Source organism: Xenopus tropicalis, chromosome 4, assembly GCF_000004195.4.
Source record: "Xenopus tropicalis strain Nigerian chromosome 4, UCB_Xtro_10.0, whole genome shotgun sequence".
Taxonomy (NCBI): domain Eukaryota; kingdom Metazoa; phylum Chordata; class Amphibia; order Anura; family Pipidae; genus Xenopus; species Xenopus tropicalis.
In genome coordinates, this window is record NC_030680.2 from 134,738,527 (window position 1) to 134,756,630 (window position 18,104).

At 39.5% G+C, this 18,104-nt stretch overlaps 1 protein-coding gene across 1 annotated transcript; it reads left to right on the forward strand.

Moving 5' to 3' along the window:
• The first annotated feature begins 3,562 nt into the window (after positions 1-3,562).
• Positions 3,563-16,689, forward strand: mcm2 (minichromosome maintenance complex component 2). The gene is given in 16 exon segments (NM_001006771.1): positions 3,563-3,621; positions 6,766-6,950; positions 7,057-7,229; positions 7,352-7,615; positions 8,069-8,288; positions 9,194-9,401; positions 9,579-9,713; positions 9,835-10,026; positions 10,120-10,213; positions 11,825-12,075; positions 12,669-12,795; positions 12,881-12,993; positions 13,748-13,984; positions 15,059-15,241; positions 15,452-15,607; positions 16,035-16,689. Coding segments are annotated over 16 exon segments (2,655 nt in total). The 5' UTR covers positions 3,563-3,615; the 3' UTR covers positions 16,146-16,689.
• Positions 16,690-18,104: the final 1,415 nt, after the last annotated feature.

The following is an 18,104-nucleotide window of genomic DNA, read 5'->3' on the forward strand; positions in this document are numbered from 1 at the left end:
GAGTGGATTATTTATTGCGCCCATCGGATACATTTGCGTCACTTGTGTGCAGGGGGAACAGTTGTGGGAAAGTGTGTACAGTTATACAAGAAGGGCTGAACTGCCGCCTGTATGTTGAAGGAACAGTAACACCAAAAAAATGAAAGTGTTTTAAAGTAATTATAATATAATGTACTGCTGTTCAGCACTGGTAAAAGTTGTGTGCTTGCCTTAGAAACACCACTGTAGTTTATATAAATACCCTGCTGTGTAGCCATGGAGGCAGCCATTCCTGCTGGAGAAAAGGCACAGATTACTTAGCAGATTATAGATAAACTCTGTACAATACAATGGTGTTTTATCTGTTATCTGCTAAATAACCTGTGCCTTTTCTCCTTTGAATGGCTGCCCCCATGGCTACAAAGCAGCTTTGTTTACTATAGTAATGTTTCTAAAGAAAATACACCAAAGCAGGAGAACAGTATATTACATTGTTATTACTTTCATACACTTTCATTTTTTTTGGTGTTACTGTCCCTTTAAAACTATTGCAAGCTCTAACTTATGTTTTTGAAATTGAGTAATTATGAATAACATAATGGGGCAGAGTCCAGCGCTATCACTGGTGGGCACTAAGTTGAATATAAAAAAGCAATCTAATAAATAAAGTAACCCACATCCTAGTTTTGTACTCATTTCTGTAAAACAAGCAGAACCTCGGAGCCCAACTCTAATGAACCTCATAAGAAAAATATGCCTCTAATGAGGGAGAAAGTAAATTGTTTGGGACCCCATAGTGATTTTGCTAAATTACTCTTTTCCTACTATGCAGGGCTGTCACTGCTTTTCCTGTAAATGACACAACACCATATGTTCTGCTGTCCAAGGCATCTCTTTTGCCACCCTGGGCTAGTATATGCGCAGTACAAAACTTCTTTGCTTATTTCTATACTGCAGATGATGTACCAATCTTTTATAGAGGCATGCCTGGGACACCACAACAAAGTGGCGGCATGACTGTTGGAAATGTAACCGGCAACAACGTAAATCGCCAGTGGGATGGCATACGTGTCACTTTGGTTTCCTGAAGTCCCCTTGAGAGGCAACTTCGGGAAACCAAAGTGATGCATATGCCATCCCAACGGCGATTTAGATTCTTGCCGGTGGGATGGCATGTCAAGGAGATAAGTCGCCGGCAGTAACACAGATTTATTGTTGGTGACTAATCTCTACATGTGCCACTGCCCTTAAAAGAGACATATCCTATAAAAATTATGAATGTACCAGTGAATTATACTCCTCTAGATATAGAAGGATTGTGCTTAAAAATGTTGTGAAATTCCACCAAAACCCACTAGCCCCGCCCCTCTGTTCCACTTCCTGCTGGCTGAATTCTCTGGATGAGCTGGGGAGCCGGCGGCCCTCCGTACACTGCACTGTAGGATAGGAACCAATCAGCAGCTAGGCTGACCTGATAGGGAACTAAAGCTGGTCTTTGCTTGTGTGAGTGCAGGGCTGTGATTGGCTCTCCCCCTCCTACTGTGCTTCTGGCAGGGACCGTTAGGACACGCCCACTCTCCATTTCACACTGGACGGCGAAGTGATAGGATCTATAGGGAGCTCCAATAAAGGGGCCATTGTTACAGATAGGATTAATGTTTAGCCCAAAATGAAACCAGCACCGTATATTATTCATAATTGCCTACAAAATTAGCGTTTTTCCCATTTATCCAATAAGTCTCCTTTAATGGGGAAGGCCAGGGTAAAGAGAAAGTGACGAGAAACTATAAAGTTCCAACAGATAAGATAAACATAAAACTGTCAGGTAATTTAATTTTTGACAGTAATGAAAGTGTGCATTACAGTTACCAAAGGGCACAAATGTAAATAATTATGTAACTACTTTGGATCAGTAAGTGAATATACCTGCTGCTTTCCAGTCTCTGACTTGCTTGTTTATAGCTAATTAAAAGTTATGTGTGACAGTCCAGCACCACAACCTAGTAGTAAAATCTATGACAGCTACACATCTCAACCAATTGTAAATATGAGTTATTTGTTTATACTAATCTCTATATCCACAGAAACTCCAGGGGGTTCTTTTATTTCAGTATCTTTTTTTTTTCTAATAGACCATGATGCCTAGTAGTACAGTCCTGTAATCTAGTAGTTCTCAAAAAATATTGGCTTTCTGATGTCATGATCAAGTGTCATTTCCACAGGCTGGTAAGGATGCCACTTTTAATTTCAAAAGTACCTAATCCCTATGTTTTTTAGAACCATGGAAAACAGCCCCAGACTTTACAGTTGACAATACCTATTCCAGGAGGCAGCATTTGGCAACCACCAAATCTAGGTTTTCCACATTTTCTAGAAAAAATACCTGCCTTCCTGCTAGTTTTTTCTTTCTCCACTATTGATAACATTGTCATTAAACATCATTTTTATCATACAGTGCTGCAAAATATGTGGCACGTTATAAATACATGTTAATAATACATTTTACCAGACAGGTGGCAACACTAGCTAAATCAAGATTCATCCATCAGATCTTCAGATGGTGAAGTGTGATTTATGTATGTATGTTTTTATTTATAAAGGTTACTTGTGCTTTAAAACTCAGTGAGAAGCTTATAAATTATTCTTTGGTTTATGGAACTCGACAATATATGTTGCTAGTAACCCAACAGATTAACCAATGGAGTCCAACAGCGGCAATATTTAAGCCACATCACCCAAGAGTTTGGCATTGTACATGTGAACTGCTTGTGCAAAAAAAACTATGTAAAAAGCTGTAAATACTAATTGGTCTTGCTCTAACTTTGTTTGGAAGTCACCAATGAGCGGTGCAATTAATGCGATTTTAGGAGGGGTGTATAGATACTGGCTGTATTACATATATAGGAGGAATAATATTTTTTTCTAGAGAAGGTGACTTCTATTTGATTGACCCTTGATTTTTCAGGCGATCTGGTAACATACATGGAAAGAAGTATTTTGCAACCAAACCAAATGAGCGGATCTTTCTCCGATATGCCCAGCTTGAGTTGGCCATGGGGCCCACTGCTACCTGCCAATTTGTTCTTGTTTGTTACCCACCCACTTAGATTGTAAGCTCTGCTGGGCAGGGGCCACCTTCCTACTGTGTCTCATACCACATGGCACTTACTCTGTGTATTTATACTTAATTGTATTTATTATAATACACACAAGTGTAAATCAGAAAATACAGAGAATGGAACTAATATAATAACTAAGGCAAAGTTTGTTGGACTTCATTACATCAACGCACCCCCCTGTGCAGAGAGAGCCCAAAGCCGGGACAGCACCTTCCACCCACAAACCTTCTCCCTATGCACTTACACACACACACCGCTAGGGGCAACAGTGGACGCGCATTTCCCCGGCTTTTTTAATCTTTCCCAGGTTAAGGCCACCTCCCATTTTCAAACGTAAGCAAAGCATTTCCTCCAACAGGAAGGCAAATCGCGTCGCTGTCATTCCAAATTAATAAGCTTAGGGCGGGGTTTCTTCTTGTCTGTGTCATCTTTTCGCGGGTTTAGCTGATCACATGGGCTTTTCGCGCCAAACCTTCTCACACTGGTGCCGGAGTGAGGAGAGCGCAGCAACAGCATCATGGCCGTAAGTTGGACGCATTGTGTTTAATACGTATAGTCAGGGCTTGCTAGGTGGCCATGTTACCAACAAACTAGTTTGCCTTTTTATTATTGCGTACTTTATTATAGTTAGTTAGTGGGTAGGCGGTGTATGTTGGGCAGCTGAGCCCACTGAGCTTGGCCTGGCGCACTCACTGCACTACTTTGCGCTCCATGGGTTCAGCTAGCCAACACTGCCCGCACCTCTTCCCCCACTCTAAGCTACCAGTGTATAGATAGACTTAGTGCAGGCCTGTAATTATTATTGGAATCTAGTGCATAAAAGCTGTTAGTGTGTGTGTGTGTGTGTGTGTGTGCTGTAGGGCAAACTGGTGCCAGAATAAGGGAATATAGCTGTTAGTGTGTGTGTGCTGTAAGGCAAACTGGTGCCAGAATAAGGGAATATAGCTGTTAGTGTGTGTGTGCTGTAAGGCAAACTGGTGCCAGAATAAGGGAATATAGCTGTTAGTGTGTGTGTGCTGTAAGGCAAACTGGTGCCAGAATAAGGGAATATAGCTGTTAGTGTGTGTGTGCTGTAAGGCAAACTGGTGCCAGAATAAGGGAATATAGCTGTTAGTGTGTGTGTGCTGTAAGGCAAACTGGTGCCAGAATAAGGGAATATAGCTGTTAGTGTGTGTGCTGTAAGGCAAACTGGTGCCAGAATAAGGGAATATAGCTGTTAGTGTGTGTGTGCTGTAAGGCAAACTGGTGCCAGAATAAGGGACTATAGTTGTTAGTGTGTGTGTGCTGTAAGGCAAACTGGTGCCAGAATAAGGGACTATAGTTGTTAGTGTGTGTGTGCTGTAAGGCAAACTGGTGCCAGAATAAGGGAATATAGCTGTTTGTGTGTGTGTGTGCTGTAAGGCAAACTGGTGCCAGAATAAGGGAATATAGCTGTTAGTGTGTGTGCTGTAAGGCAAACTGGTGCCAGAATAAGGGAATATAGCTGTTTGTGTGTGTGTGTGCTGTAAGGCAAACTGGTGCCAGAATAAGGGAATATAGCTGTTAGTGTGTGTGTGCTGTAAGGCAAACTGGTGCCAGAATAAGGGAATATAGCTGTTAGTGTGTGTGCTGTAAGGCAAACTGGTGCCAGAATAAGGGAATATAGCTGTTAGTGTGTGTGTGCTGTAAGGCAAACTGGTGCCAGAATAAGGGAATATAGCTGTTTGTGTGTGTGTGTGCTGTAAGGCAAACTGGTGCCAGAATAAGGGAATATAGCTGTTAGTGTGTGTGTGCTGTAAGGCAAACTGGTGCCAGAATAAGGGAATATAGCTGTTAGTGTGTGTGCTGTAAGGCAAACTGGTGCCAGAATAAGGGAATATAGCTGTTAGTGTGTGTGCTGTAAGGCAAACTGGTGCCAGAATAAGGGAATATAGCTGTTAGTGTGTGTGCTGTAAGGCAAACTGGTGCCAGAATAAGGGACTATAGATGTTAGTTTGTTTAGTAAAGGAAGATGGCCAGTAACAATTGGGATAGTAAACCTCCAGGTGTTGGAACAAAATGCCCAGTGTCTGATAGGCAAGGCTGCTGCATGCTGGGAGCTGTGTTTGATTGGCTGATAGGGGAAAGGCTTTGCTGTGCATGTCTCGGTACTGAATCATTCTGTGGCTGGTACAAGCCAAACCAGTTGCCACTGAACGCACAGTTTAGATCAAAAGTCAAACTAGACATGTAAAATCTGTCCTTTGATAGAGCACTTACCAAATGGCAACAATCTATCCCAACAATTTTTGAAGATCAGTGGGAAGAGGCTACTGACTCGGCATATAATTTCTTATTCAGATCTCTAGACTGTCCCAGATGTAAGGCTAACCATGCAGACTTCTATCATGTTATATGGTCTTGTCCCCAGATACAAAAATACTGGAAAGGAATCATGAAGTGCTTAAATGATAATTTAGCCATACCACACATCGTAGCAATTGAATTCTGTCTCTTCTTGTTAATACCACTTAACAAAACCCGCACAATGTGCAGATCGCTACTATTCTATGCCAAAAAATCCATAATTCTGCAGTGGCTGAAACCCACTGTTCCTATTGTTTCTCAATGGCTTAACCTAGTAAATAAAATGTTACCAATGATCAAACTTACCTATGAAGCCAGGGGAAATCCAGATAAATTTGACAGAGTGTGGGGTCCATGGGTGGACATCTACCCCTTGGCCTAAGCGAAAACGACCAGGGCTATAACACAGGGCTGGGAGAAAAAGCTACTCTCTAACTAGTAGTAATTCAAAAATAAATAAGGAGATACATCCTGTTTATTATACCGTATTTTATAACTTATGTATAACATAAATACTGCATGGTTATCCTTGTAAACTGACGACCTGTATCTTGAACTGACCATGTTTATTTTTTATTGTCAATGTCTGTTTGTTAAATAAAACAAATAAATAAACACTTTAAAAAAAAAAAAAAAATGTAAAATCTGTTTTAAAAGTGATAATTTTGTCAGGATCCTGGATTCTATGCTGGCTGGTGTGCAAAGTGTTAAGCTCTAAAATGTCAGTGAAACAGCTGCCTGCCCAAAGCATCCTTAAATGAATTCCATTATTTTCCCTTGGCTTTTAAAGTCAAGAATCCCCTGTCCAGTTAGCATTTAATCACACTAGAGGGGGGCCTAACAGTGGCACCCCCCAGTGAATTTGGGTTTTGTTGAAGTGACTATACAGGAGTATTAACCTATGTAATTTAAAAAACTGGATAGGTACAGATATAAATCCCAGGCAGTTAAGTGGTTAATTTTATTTATTTATTGTGTCCCTATGTTTTCTCTATTACCTTTACTACCAGACAAAATCTGTGCATTTTGACAAATACCAAAGGGGCTGCTGTAAGTCACTATTTATTGGGTTGGGGGCCTGTTTGGTCCTCTGGGTACTGTAAATACCTGGGCCTATTTTGAATTCCAGTTTAGACCTGGTGTGCTTTTGCTTATCACATCTGTAACATCTTACCCTGTTATCAAAAGCACATTATAAAATTAGAATATCCTGCACATAGGACTTTTTTTGATTTAAGAGCTAACTAGAATTTCTACAAAGAAATAACTGCAAATAGTGGCAAACAGTTGAAGCACCTTTACTTGACACTTAGACATTAAGTTGCTTTTCTGCAAAATACAGGATTCTTCCGAGTCATTCAATATTGCAACAAGTCCAAGGACAGGGTCTCGGCGTGATGCCTTGACCTCCAGCCCTGGCCGTGACCTTCCACCTTTTGAGGATGAATCGGAGGGTATGTTTGGGGATGAGGTGCCTCGAGAGGAGGAAGAAGATGGAGAGGAACTTATAGGAGATGCCATGGAAAGGTAAGGTGTAATACTGATGCACTCGGGACTTGCTTCAAACAAGTCTTTATTTTAAAGAAAGAAGAATATGCCGGTGTGCCAACCCTTAAAATTTTTTATGTTTTAGGGATTACCGGGCAATCTCTGAGCTGGATAGGTATGAGGCAGAAGGATTGGATGATGAAGATGATGTTGAAGATCTGACTGCCAGCCAGCGAGATGCAGCAGAGCAGGCAATGAGAATGCGAGACAGGGAGATGGGACATGAGCTTGGTCGTATGAGAAGAGGCCTTCTCTATGGTATGTTTCTTGCTGAGATTTCACTTTTTATTTTAGAGTTTGATTTAAAAGTTGTAACTTTTCAGGATTATCATAATTATCAGCCTCTGTAAATCAGTTCTCTTAAATGCTTAATCTTTCAGACAGTGATGAAGAGGATGAAGATAGGCCAGCTCGGAAGCGCAGGATGGCTGAGCGGGCGGCTGAAGGGGCTCCCGAGGAAGATGAAGAGATGATTGAGAGCATTGAAAACCTGGAAGATATGAAGGGTCACACAGTAAGAGAATGGGTGTCAATGGCAGCCACTCGACTGGAGATATATCATCGCTTCAAGAATTTCCTGAGAACTCATGTTGATGAGCATGGGCATAATGTCTTCAAGGAGAAAATCAGTGACATGTGCAAAGGTATGCATTCCTTATTTACCAGTAAGGAAGGTCTCTGCTTTTTATCAGCCATCTTTAAGTAGAGAAAAAGAGGTATGATTGAGAATCCCATTGGCTGAAGTGCGGAGAGAAAAGGAAAGATTATATATTTTATTTAATATTGAGCTTAAGTGACTGACTTCCTTTTAAAAGGATCTAGCCTTTTGCAAATAAGCAATGGGTATACCTTAACCAGACTATAAAGTCAAGCTTTCCTTGTCCTTCCCTCACACTTTAAATCTAATACTTAACTGCACTCCTTCACTCCAGTATAGATGAAGACTTTGTTGTGTTACCCTAATTTATCTCCAAGAGTATCTAGAAAAGCAAATGAATATACACCAAATCACATCCACAAATTGCCTCCATGCATTGCTTTGTATAAAGCTCTGTTTTTGTTTATTGAACTATTTTTTTTTTCTCCTTTAATTCCAGAGAACAAGGAAAGTCTGGTGGTAAATTATGAAGATCTTGCTGCTCGTGAACATGTCTTAGCATATTTCTTGCCAGAAGCCCCTGCTGAAATGCTTAAGATATTTGATGAAGCTGCCAAGGAGGTAGTATTGGTCATGTACCCAAAGTATGACCGAATTGCTCGGGAGATTCATGTCCGCATTTCTCATCTTCCTTTGGTAGAAGAGTTACGGTCTTTAAGGTAAGGGTCTGAATGCAAAGTTAACTTGAGATCTTGTATCTTTTCTTATAAAAGGTTTCACATGCAAACTGGGAAAAGTCCTTGTGTCATAGGGGTAGATCATATTCAGCATACAGCAGAATCTCTGCACTTATCCAATACTATTTTATTTTTATATCCAGCAATGAAAATAATTGGATACATGTGCTGCTTGCCTTACCAGAGCAGCTTTATGGATGTCAAGGAAAATATCCATATCCTTAGGTCTACAGGGCACACCTGAAATGTTAGTTGAAAATATTTGCCAGGTGCACTAATAGTAATCTGTCCTTTTTTTGGCTGAAAACAGGAGTGAACTGTTGATTATGGTTTGTAATCTAGCCCTTGTGTAATCCTTAAAGCGGTATTCTACTTTATACTGCCTCTTGGTATTATGTAGACTGATATTTTGAAACCCTTTGCTATAGGTCTTGATAAACTTGATAAATTATTTGTTGAATAACTGTTTGGGATTAGTTTTGGGATCCCTTTTAACATAGCAACCAGGCAATCTAATAAATTGCTAAGAAATTATGACATGACATACTGTTAATGTAAAGATGACCAACCCCTTTAATTATAAAACTTGGTTGCTATTGTTAAAGTTGCCTCTGCAGATTTGAAATATAATATAACATTACATTTTTTGGGAAGCTGTCCTGCTCTTCCCTACCTCAATCGCCCCAACCAGACCCTCTTTAAAGGAGAACAAAAGCTTAACTGCAGTAGTAACTCAGAAACATTGTACATTGTTTTGAGCTTCTGTGCCATCCCAAGGCAACCACATGCCTTTAGAAGTTTGTTTGCACAGTGATTAAAATATATTGCTAGTAATTTTAGTGTAAAGAACAAAATGAGTCAATCTGTTTTTTTTTTCTTCACATTAGGCAGCTGCACTTGAACCAGCTAATACGGACAAGTGGTGTGGTGACCTGTTGCACAGGAGTCCTGCCACAGCTCAGTATGGTGAAATACAATTGTAACAAGTGTAATTTCATCCTTGGGCCTTTCTTCCAGTCACAGAATCAAGAAGTAAAGCCAGGCTCTTGTCCTGAGTGTCAGTCACTTGGACCCTTTGAAATCAACATGGAAGAGGTGAGTGCTGGGTAATTAGTACTGTGCTAGAGGTTCTTACAAGAACTGTAGAGATGAAACCTTAAGTTGGCAAAAGATGTAGAGCCTATTGTAAAATAAAAAGTCATGTGTTTTTAACTAGGGATTACTTTGCACTTCATGGCTAACTTTTTTTTTTTTTCTGTTTTACTATATTAGACTGTTTACCAGAATTATCAGCGCATTACAATTCAGGAGAGTCCAGGAAAAGTGGCAGCTGGTAGGTTGCCACGTTCAAAGGATGCAATCCTGCTTGCTGATCTTGTTGACAGCTGCAAACCAGGGGATGAAATTGTAAGTTCAGTGTATTCTTGCCTTACTCTTGCAGGAAACTCTTTAATAGCTTAAGTAAAATTAAGGTATTTGTATGTTACCAATTTCCAGTTTCACTTACGAGTATGTTTGTTCTTTTTAGGAACTAACTGGAACCTATCACAATAATTATGATGGATCTCTGAACACAGCTAATGGATTCCCAGTGTTTGCGACTGTTATCCTTGCCAATCACATCACTAAGAAAGATGACAAAGTAGCAGTGGGGGAGCTGACAGATGAGGATGTCAAGGCAATTGTAGCACTTTCCAAAGATGAACGGATTGGAGAAAGAGTAAGAAATTAACATTTTAAAGAAATGTTAATTATTGGTTCTCCTAGGTGTGTTTAAAAATGTTAAACATACTAAATGTTTTTTGCTTTGTAGATATTTGCAAGCATTGCTCCATCTATCTATGGGCATGAAGATATTAAGAGAGGACTGGCACTTGCTTTATTTGGTGGAGAGGCAAAAAATCCTGGTAGGTAGCTGGTAAAGCTTGTTAGATCTATCACTTCAATTGTATACTTTTAATATGGTGGTAAAATAACATTTTTCCTAGATCGTATTGAAAGAAATTTCCTTTCACATCCTCACACACTTTTCTCAGCCTGCAAATTCTACTCTTTACATGACAGATAATATACAGATTAAGAAACGGACAAAAATAACCCAATATACAATCTTTGGAAAGACAGGGACATGAAGCAATCAACCACACAGATTTCATTGCACTATGATCAGCCATAAACAGACACGGCGGGAGCACCTCTATTTAAATGGACAACTGCTATATAACAATTTCCACTCCGTAGAGATTTTAAAATTTCATACACAAACTATTACCAGCTAGCAGATATCAAGAAATTGCCCTTCAACTACTGCATAACTCATATCTAACTCCTGAAAAACGCTTCAAGAAATCTCCCCTCAGACAGGTGGACCGCATATGTAACTTTTGGCTGGTAGTAACCTTATTGGATGCAGATGGTTGGTAAACCCCCTTCAATTACAAATAGACGGGCTATTATTTAGTAATGTGATCTCTTAGCAGCTTCCTGAAAAGGCCATGCTAAACCAATGGCTCTCTACAAAAACTCCATCCATTACACACACTCAATAGAAATTACAATACATTTTCCACATGGACTGTTTGGAAACTATGACCAACAAAACAAACATTTCTATTGGACCACATACATTAACACCCTCCCACAACCAATTTGTTATTTAACAGTCCACAATTCAAAGTATGACATGGTATGATGTAAAAATTTTATTATTTTGGAAACAAATCGATAAGTCCCAAAATATATGTAAAAAAAAAATAGAAATGTTGCAAACCCACCCCCCCATCACATCCACACCTTTTTCCTTGCTTGCTTTGTACATTCTAATATTTGCTTTGAATTGACTAAAATTAGTTATTAGGGCATAGTGGTACTAAATAATCAAAAGGAATAACACGTTTTTGTTTTTTTTTTTTTTGACATGGTTATAGATTTAGCAGAACTTTGAGGTAAAGCAGAGACAAATTATAGCTTGTATACAGAATGATTGATAGTCCAATGTTTTGTAATAATAAAGGGGATGTAAAGTCAAACTAAAAGTCCAGTACCAGGTTCTCAATTATAGAAGCCTATTTGCGATATACATCCCATTAAAGTGTACTATTTTTATAAAAACCTGATTCCTCTCAATGAGGCAAGCCCCTCTTCGCTCCACTAGCTCTGGAGCATTTTTTGTTTGCTTCTTACTAAAGTTAACCTCAGTCAGAAACTGCTTTCCTGCCATCCAGAACTTGGAGCAGAGCTTATATGTTTTCAAAGTAGTGCAGCCTGTGGAGAACCTGAGACTGGAATTTAGCTTTTGACTTTACATGCCCTTTCAGCAAATGCACAATGTATGTTAAAAAAAAATCTACGTTTTTGGTACTGCTTTAATTTTTACAAAGGTTACTAGGACAATAAAAATTAAGATGGATTGTTAGAAATTCTTTAATATAAACATGAGCAGAGAATTTTTAGCTATACACTGACACCTAATCTCAATGACTAACATTAAACTTCAATTTTCTGTTCCAATTTGGCAGGAGGGAAACACAAAGTCCGTGGTGATATTAATGTCCTTTTGTGTGGTGATCCAGGAACTGCAAAATCTCAGTTTCTGAAATATGTGGAAAAAGTAGCCAGTCGAGCAGTTTTCACCACAGGGCAGGGTGCCTCTGCTGTGGGTCTGACAGCCTACGTGCAGCGCCATCCAGTTACTAAGGAATGGACATTGGAGGCTGGAGCTCTTGTCTTGGCAGACAGGGGTGTGTGCTTAATTGATGAGTTTGACAAGGTCAGTACCTACATTTTATGTTCATAGTGGTTGTAGTAGTGGATAGGTAAACTAGTTGTATTAACCCCATTTTAGTACAAAAGGCAGTGACTGGTATTAGACCAAAGGTGTGAAGTCTATTTTATGCACTGTGAATAGTATATAGGTACCATGGGCACAGTAATTTAAAGCTGTTGCGGTGGGATTTTTTTTTTTTTTTTTTTGCCAATGGAGATTTTGAGAAACGATCTCTGGAGGCATCTTTTTCTAAGTTTATCGGCATCACCTTGATTTTACAGAATAAGGTTTATCCTGTGGATAAACACAAGGCAAGAATCTGCCCCTATGCTTGAATCAACGCTCTTCTTTGCACCAGAAACCTGTCCTGGGTGCAGGCACACGGGGCAGAGTTCCACTCGGTGTTTCACCCTAGCCAATAGTGTCTCCAGGTGCAGGCAGAGAAGAGTGCCTATTCAATGGTAGGGGCATATACTAGCCCCGTGTTTATCTGCAGGCTGAGAATCCGCCAGAAAGGGTCAAATCTTACAATGCTTGATGTGGCCCGAATGTGTGTATTGCTGTTTGGTTAGAAAATGTTTTGGTTTTTTTTCTAGATGAATGACCAGGACAGAACCAGTATTCATGAAGCTATGGAACAGCAAAGTATTTCTATTTCCAAGGCTGGCATTGTAACCTCTTTGCAGGCTCGGTGTACTATTATAGCTGCATCTAACCCTATTGGTGAGCTCTTGAATGTATTTTTTAACTTGTGTGGCTGAAGGCACATTAAAACAGCTATAGTTAAGTCTGACATATTCCTTTTTAGGTGGCCGTTATGATCCTTCATTGACTTTTTCGGAGAATGTTGATCTGACCGAGCCCATTGTGTCTCGGTTTGACATACTGTGTGTAGTTCGGGACACTGTAGACCCTGTTCAGGTATGTAGCCTTGAAGCACTATTGACAAATATGATTTTAAATTACCGTTTGTCTTAAATAGCACTTTGGAATATAGTAAAACTATAGTGTACAAAATTGTGTAATTGTGTAACAAAATTGGGTAATAGAAATTTATATAAAATATATTGTAGCACCCTGTGACCCCTCAGTATAGCTGTTGGTCCATTCGGTTTTCCAGACTACATCCTACGTCTTGTGGACATGGCGTAGAAAAATAGTGAAGCCCCACTGAAAGTGCAGTCTATTAGTGTGCAGTCTGGTTGGGGGAAACAGTACTGATGGAAGCTACTAGTGTGAGCAGACAGGCAGTTGTGGGCCATGCCAGCCGGGCACCCTAGGCGGCCCAACCGGCATTGCATGCTTGTGCATAATGTGCAAGCTTAGGGCACTGACTTATTATCCACATTTATGTGCCCCAACAGCTTCACACTGGGAGTTCCCCCCCTGTTGGTGGTTACATTGCTCTTCTTTTTTTAAGGGGCATTTGCTTACAAAAATATTATCCTTTAGCCAGAATTTAGGCTTTTTTTTATAGACTGCAGATCTAGTGGGGAAACCATTGTTTTCTAATATACAGTAGGTATCCTTTAAACTATATACTGTATATTTAGTGACGTCCCAATAATTGATGTTGCTCTAGTAGCCAGATTTGTTGTCCTTGAAAAGAGGGTTTAGGAAGACTGCCTCAATAAGAATACATAATATATTAATATTTCATTTATTTACATTGCAGGACGAGATGTTGGCAAGGTTTGTTGTTGGCAGTCACATTAAGCATCACCCTAGTAGCAAGGACATTGCTAATGGAGAGGAATTTGCGCTGCCTAATACATTTGGAGTAGAACCTTTGCCACAAGAGGTGCTGAAGAAATATATTATGTACTCTAAGGAGAAGATTCATCCTAAGCTAAATCAGATGGACCAAGACAAAGTGGCCAAAATGTACAGTGACCTTAGGAAGGAGTCTATGGTAAAGTGAATACTTAATTTATAATATCAAATATTAATATAATGTGTAATCTTTATAATGTACATAAAATAAGTATTGGACATTGCAAATTTAAAATGACATTTGTTAGTTTTCAAATATGTCCCTCAAATCATTTTAAATTAGATGCTGGAAACAGACATCAGTTTGGAATTCGACGTTTTATCTTTTAAGTGTTTTTATTTTCAGTATTTAGCTAACAGTACAGGTACACGTAAAGTGAGTCAAGATTTCTCCTTACTCATCATTGGGTTTATCCACACAGCATTTTAAACAGGAGAATTTTAATTAAGACTGTTTTATAACTTAAACTTTATAATATAATGTCGTCTTGTCTGGGTTCTTATCATACATTAGTAGGTACACATAGTTATTCTATGTATATAGTTGTGCTTTCAAGTTACTTGCTGCTTTGTATGTGTCTCAAGTAAGAGTAATGCTTTATAGTAATCATACATTCAATTTAAGAATATATTCTTGTGTAAAATTGATTGCTATTGAAATGACAAATGTTGCAGCCTTCACCCATCTGTTAGCCAACAGCCCCTCTCTATTAGTAAGACATGTCAGTAGGCATCAAACAATTCATACAATTTAACTTAATTTTGTCTGCTAAATATTTTACATATATACAGCATATGCCACATAAAACTTATCTATACATGTATGACTTTTACTGGTAGAAGTAAAAATCTGCTAGATATGATGGATGATCTTTGCTTAAACACCAAATGTTACTTTAAAAGAGAACATGGTTTTCACGCTTATATATAGCCCCTTAATGCAACTTTTCTGATGATTACACAGCATTGCTCCACAGCCCTTCTTGCTGGGTATTTAGCAACAATTAGTCAAAGGCTGCTGTGCTAAGGAGTGCCTTGCGTTAACTTTTAATTGGAGTTATTTTGTTTTACTGACTAGTACAGCTGAAAAGGGCTGGACTGTATTTGTGTATTTCTCATTTTATATAAGCAGTTATTGCAATGAACAGGTCTGTATAATTGCTTAGTGTCTGCTTATCTAACTAACCAGTGTTTCTCTTCTGTATTGCCTTAGGCTACCGGCAGCATCCCAATTACTGTGCGACATATTGAGTCTATGATTCGCATGGCTGAGGCTCATGCCCGAATGCATCTGCGAGACTATGTGGTGGAGGATGATGTAAACATGGCCATCAGGGTTATGTTAGAGAGTTTTATTGACACACAGAAGTTCAGTGTTATGAGGAGCATGAGAAAGGTGTGTTTCCAGCACAATGTTACTAGAAAACTCAGTCTGCGTGAACATGTCATTCTGCTATACTTCCACTACTAAAATGGGTTCTTATTGCTCCCCTGGGCTAAACAAACTGAATAAGCTCCTGTAGGGATTTGTACATTTTAACTTATTTTGTGCTTGGAATTGTGTTAAGTTGAACTCTTCCTTTATTTGATTATATTTTTTTCTTAGACTTTTGCTCGTTACCTGGCATTCAGAAGAGACAATAATGAACTTCTGCTCTTTGTACTAAAACAACTGGTAGCTGAACAAACGAGTTATCAAAGGAATCGGTATGGGGCACAGCAGGATACTATAGAAGTGCCAGAAAAAGATCTTGTAGATAAGGTATGTTTTGTATGTATAACTTTTATTTATAAAGTGCCACAAGAATACAGCTCTGTACAATCTTAGTGTGCCGCAGTACACACCCCCCTATGGTCACTGTGCTGCAGTGGTTTGCATTGCTGCCTTGCAGTTCTCAGATCATGGGATCTACATGCTTGGTTTACCCATGACATACCCATTTCTTTCCACACTACATAAGGGGGTGGTTAATTATCTCCTGATTCTGACCATAGTGAATGGATTGAAAACTGTAAACAGCTTTGTAATGTGAGTGCTATAGAACTATATTCTGAAATACATTACACTGAAGGCATGGGTAAAGTTAAATCCTGTAAGTTCAAATTTGGAGAGTTATGAAGGGTTTGAAATCTATTAGCTCCTTTTTGTTCTTTTTGAAACAAATGTTTAACACTTCTCATGTGTTTAGGCTCGCCAGATAAACATCCACAACCTCTCAGCCTTTTACGACAGTGATTTGTTCAAGATGAACAGATTCACACATGATGTGAAGAAGAAAATGATTATTCAGCAATTCTGAACCCAGAAGAATGGGTGAAAGGGATCTACTGCCTTTAGAAAGAGCGTGCCAACCTTCTTGATGGACTGACTAAAGCCAAGGGATGTACATCAAAGCTGGCCAAAGTTCCTCTGCTTTTTTTATTACTTCTCCGGTAAATGCCATATTTATGGCAGCAAAAAGTATCTGAGGAATTGACTAATGGAAATGACTTTTGTTCCTGTGCCTTTATGTGCTTACAGGCTAGCCTGCAATTATTATATCCATGCTGCAGTGGCCATTTAATGAGTTTGTGGCTAAATAGAGTTTCACTGAGACTGTTACTATTGCACAGTTTGTGAGGTGCATTATCTGCGCGTGGATCGTCACGCCGAGACCTCACTGTTTTGTCAACTCGTCTGTAAACAAGGCAATTCATTGTAATTATTTGGAAATATTTACACCTTTTGCCTTTGGAACTGAATGCTTATGGCCCATGTGACATTGTGCCTGTTGGTGTTTTTGTATATTAGTGCATGATTTCAATGTAAATTTTTCTACTGAAATACAAGTGATTTACTCGCTAGTGTCGCCTGTTTATTTAAACTTATTAACCCATGCATGCTGTCTGTGCAGTTGACTGTGGGTAAAACTGAGTGACTGTGGGCTTATCCTCACATGGAGTATAGTATCACTATCCACCACGGGTGAGTTACAACTGCCTAAATTTAATAGATACAACTCTTATTCAGGTAAAGACCAAAACAGGTTTCTAAATCCATAAGTTTCACCTATTATGTTAGTATTCCATCTTTTGTGACAAGATGATAAAAATTTTCAGTTGATTCATTTTCAATCAATCAACCTTTCTATTCTGCCCAGTGGTGTAACTATAGAGCAAATCTGTCCAACTGGTGGCCTGCAGTCCCCCTCTGTGTGGCTGCTGTGACTGCTTACCTTTGTGTAAGCTTTAAATGGTATTTGTACTAAGATTAACTGGCCCCCTGCATTGTTCACCCCCTCAGGCTCAGACTGTAAGCCCCCACACCTCTGCCAGACTGTAGGAGCAGTGCCACCATTGTCCCTGTATATACTGCCATGTCCTATGCTGCATGTGTGTATGGCATGCAAAGGCAGCATAGGGCAGGCAGAGTACAGCGCACACACAGGCAGTAGTCTGCCTGCCCTATGCTGCCTGTGTGTGTGCTGTACTCTGCCTGCCCTATGCTGCCTGTGGGAGGTGAACCTGGCAGGGGTTTGCTCTGGAAGTTTGTTAGCATTTGGAAATAGCCATTAAATGGTCCCTAAGGTGTTTAATTATGTTCTGGGGGTTGCTGTGCTATCCATAGGGGAGGCGGTGGCGGCATATGGATTTCAGGGTGTGTCTTACACCCTTAAATAATAATTTGTTCACATGTGAAAGAAGGGTAATGTCCCTGCAGTAAGCACCCAACCATTTTGGTTTTGCTGCAGTACCACCATTAATGTGAGTATAGTCTTAAAAGCTCTTGTGATAATGGGTGTGGTTTGGAAAAGGGGAGTAGTCAAAACTGGCTTCCATTATTGGCCCTCCACAATGGGGAGGGCCAATTAAATATTTGCATGCAACTTTTTTTTTGTACAGGGGCCCAGTGCCTATTTGTCGCACTACTGACTCAGCATTGTTAGTTGCAGAGCAGAAAAGGCTAAATCTAATTTTTGGTTGCAAGATTGCCTAAGTTAGCTATACTTCAAATACTTTTTCATTTTCAGCTATTTGTGTGAAAGCCAATGACACTTATGAATCCAGTGTTGTGTGTTAGTAATGGTGCAATGCAAAAGTAGTTCAAAAACACAAGGCCAAGGATTGTAAGATACATTAACTATTTAGTGCCTGTTCCTGCGGCACTACTACCATGCTGTTGTCTCAATTTAAAATATTTAAAAATTGATTTTAAAGGCATTCTGTGCTGGATTTATCTTCTGCACCCCCCCCCCCGCACGAAAGTGCATGTGCGGACA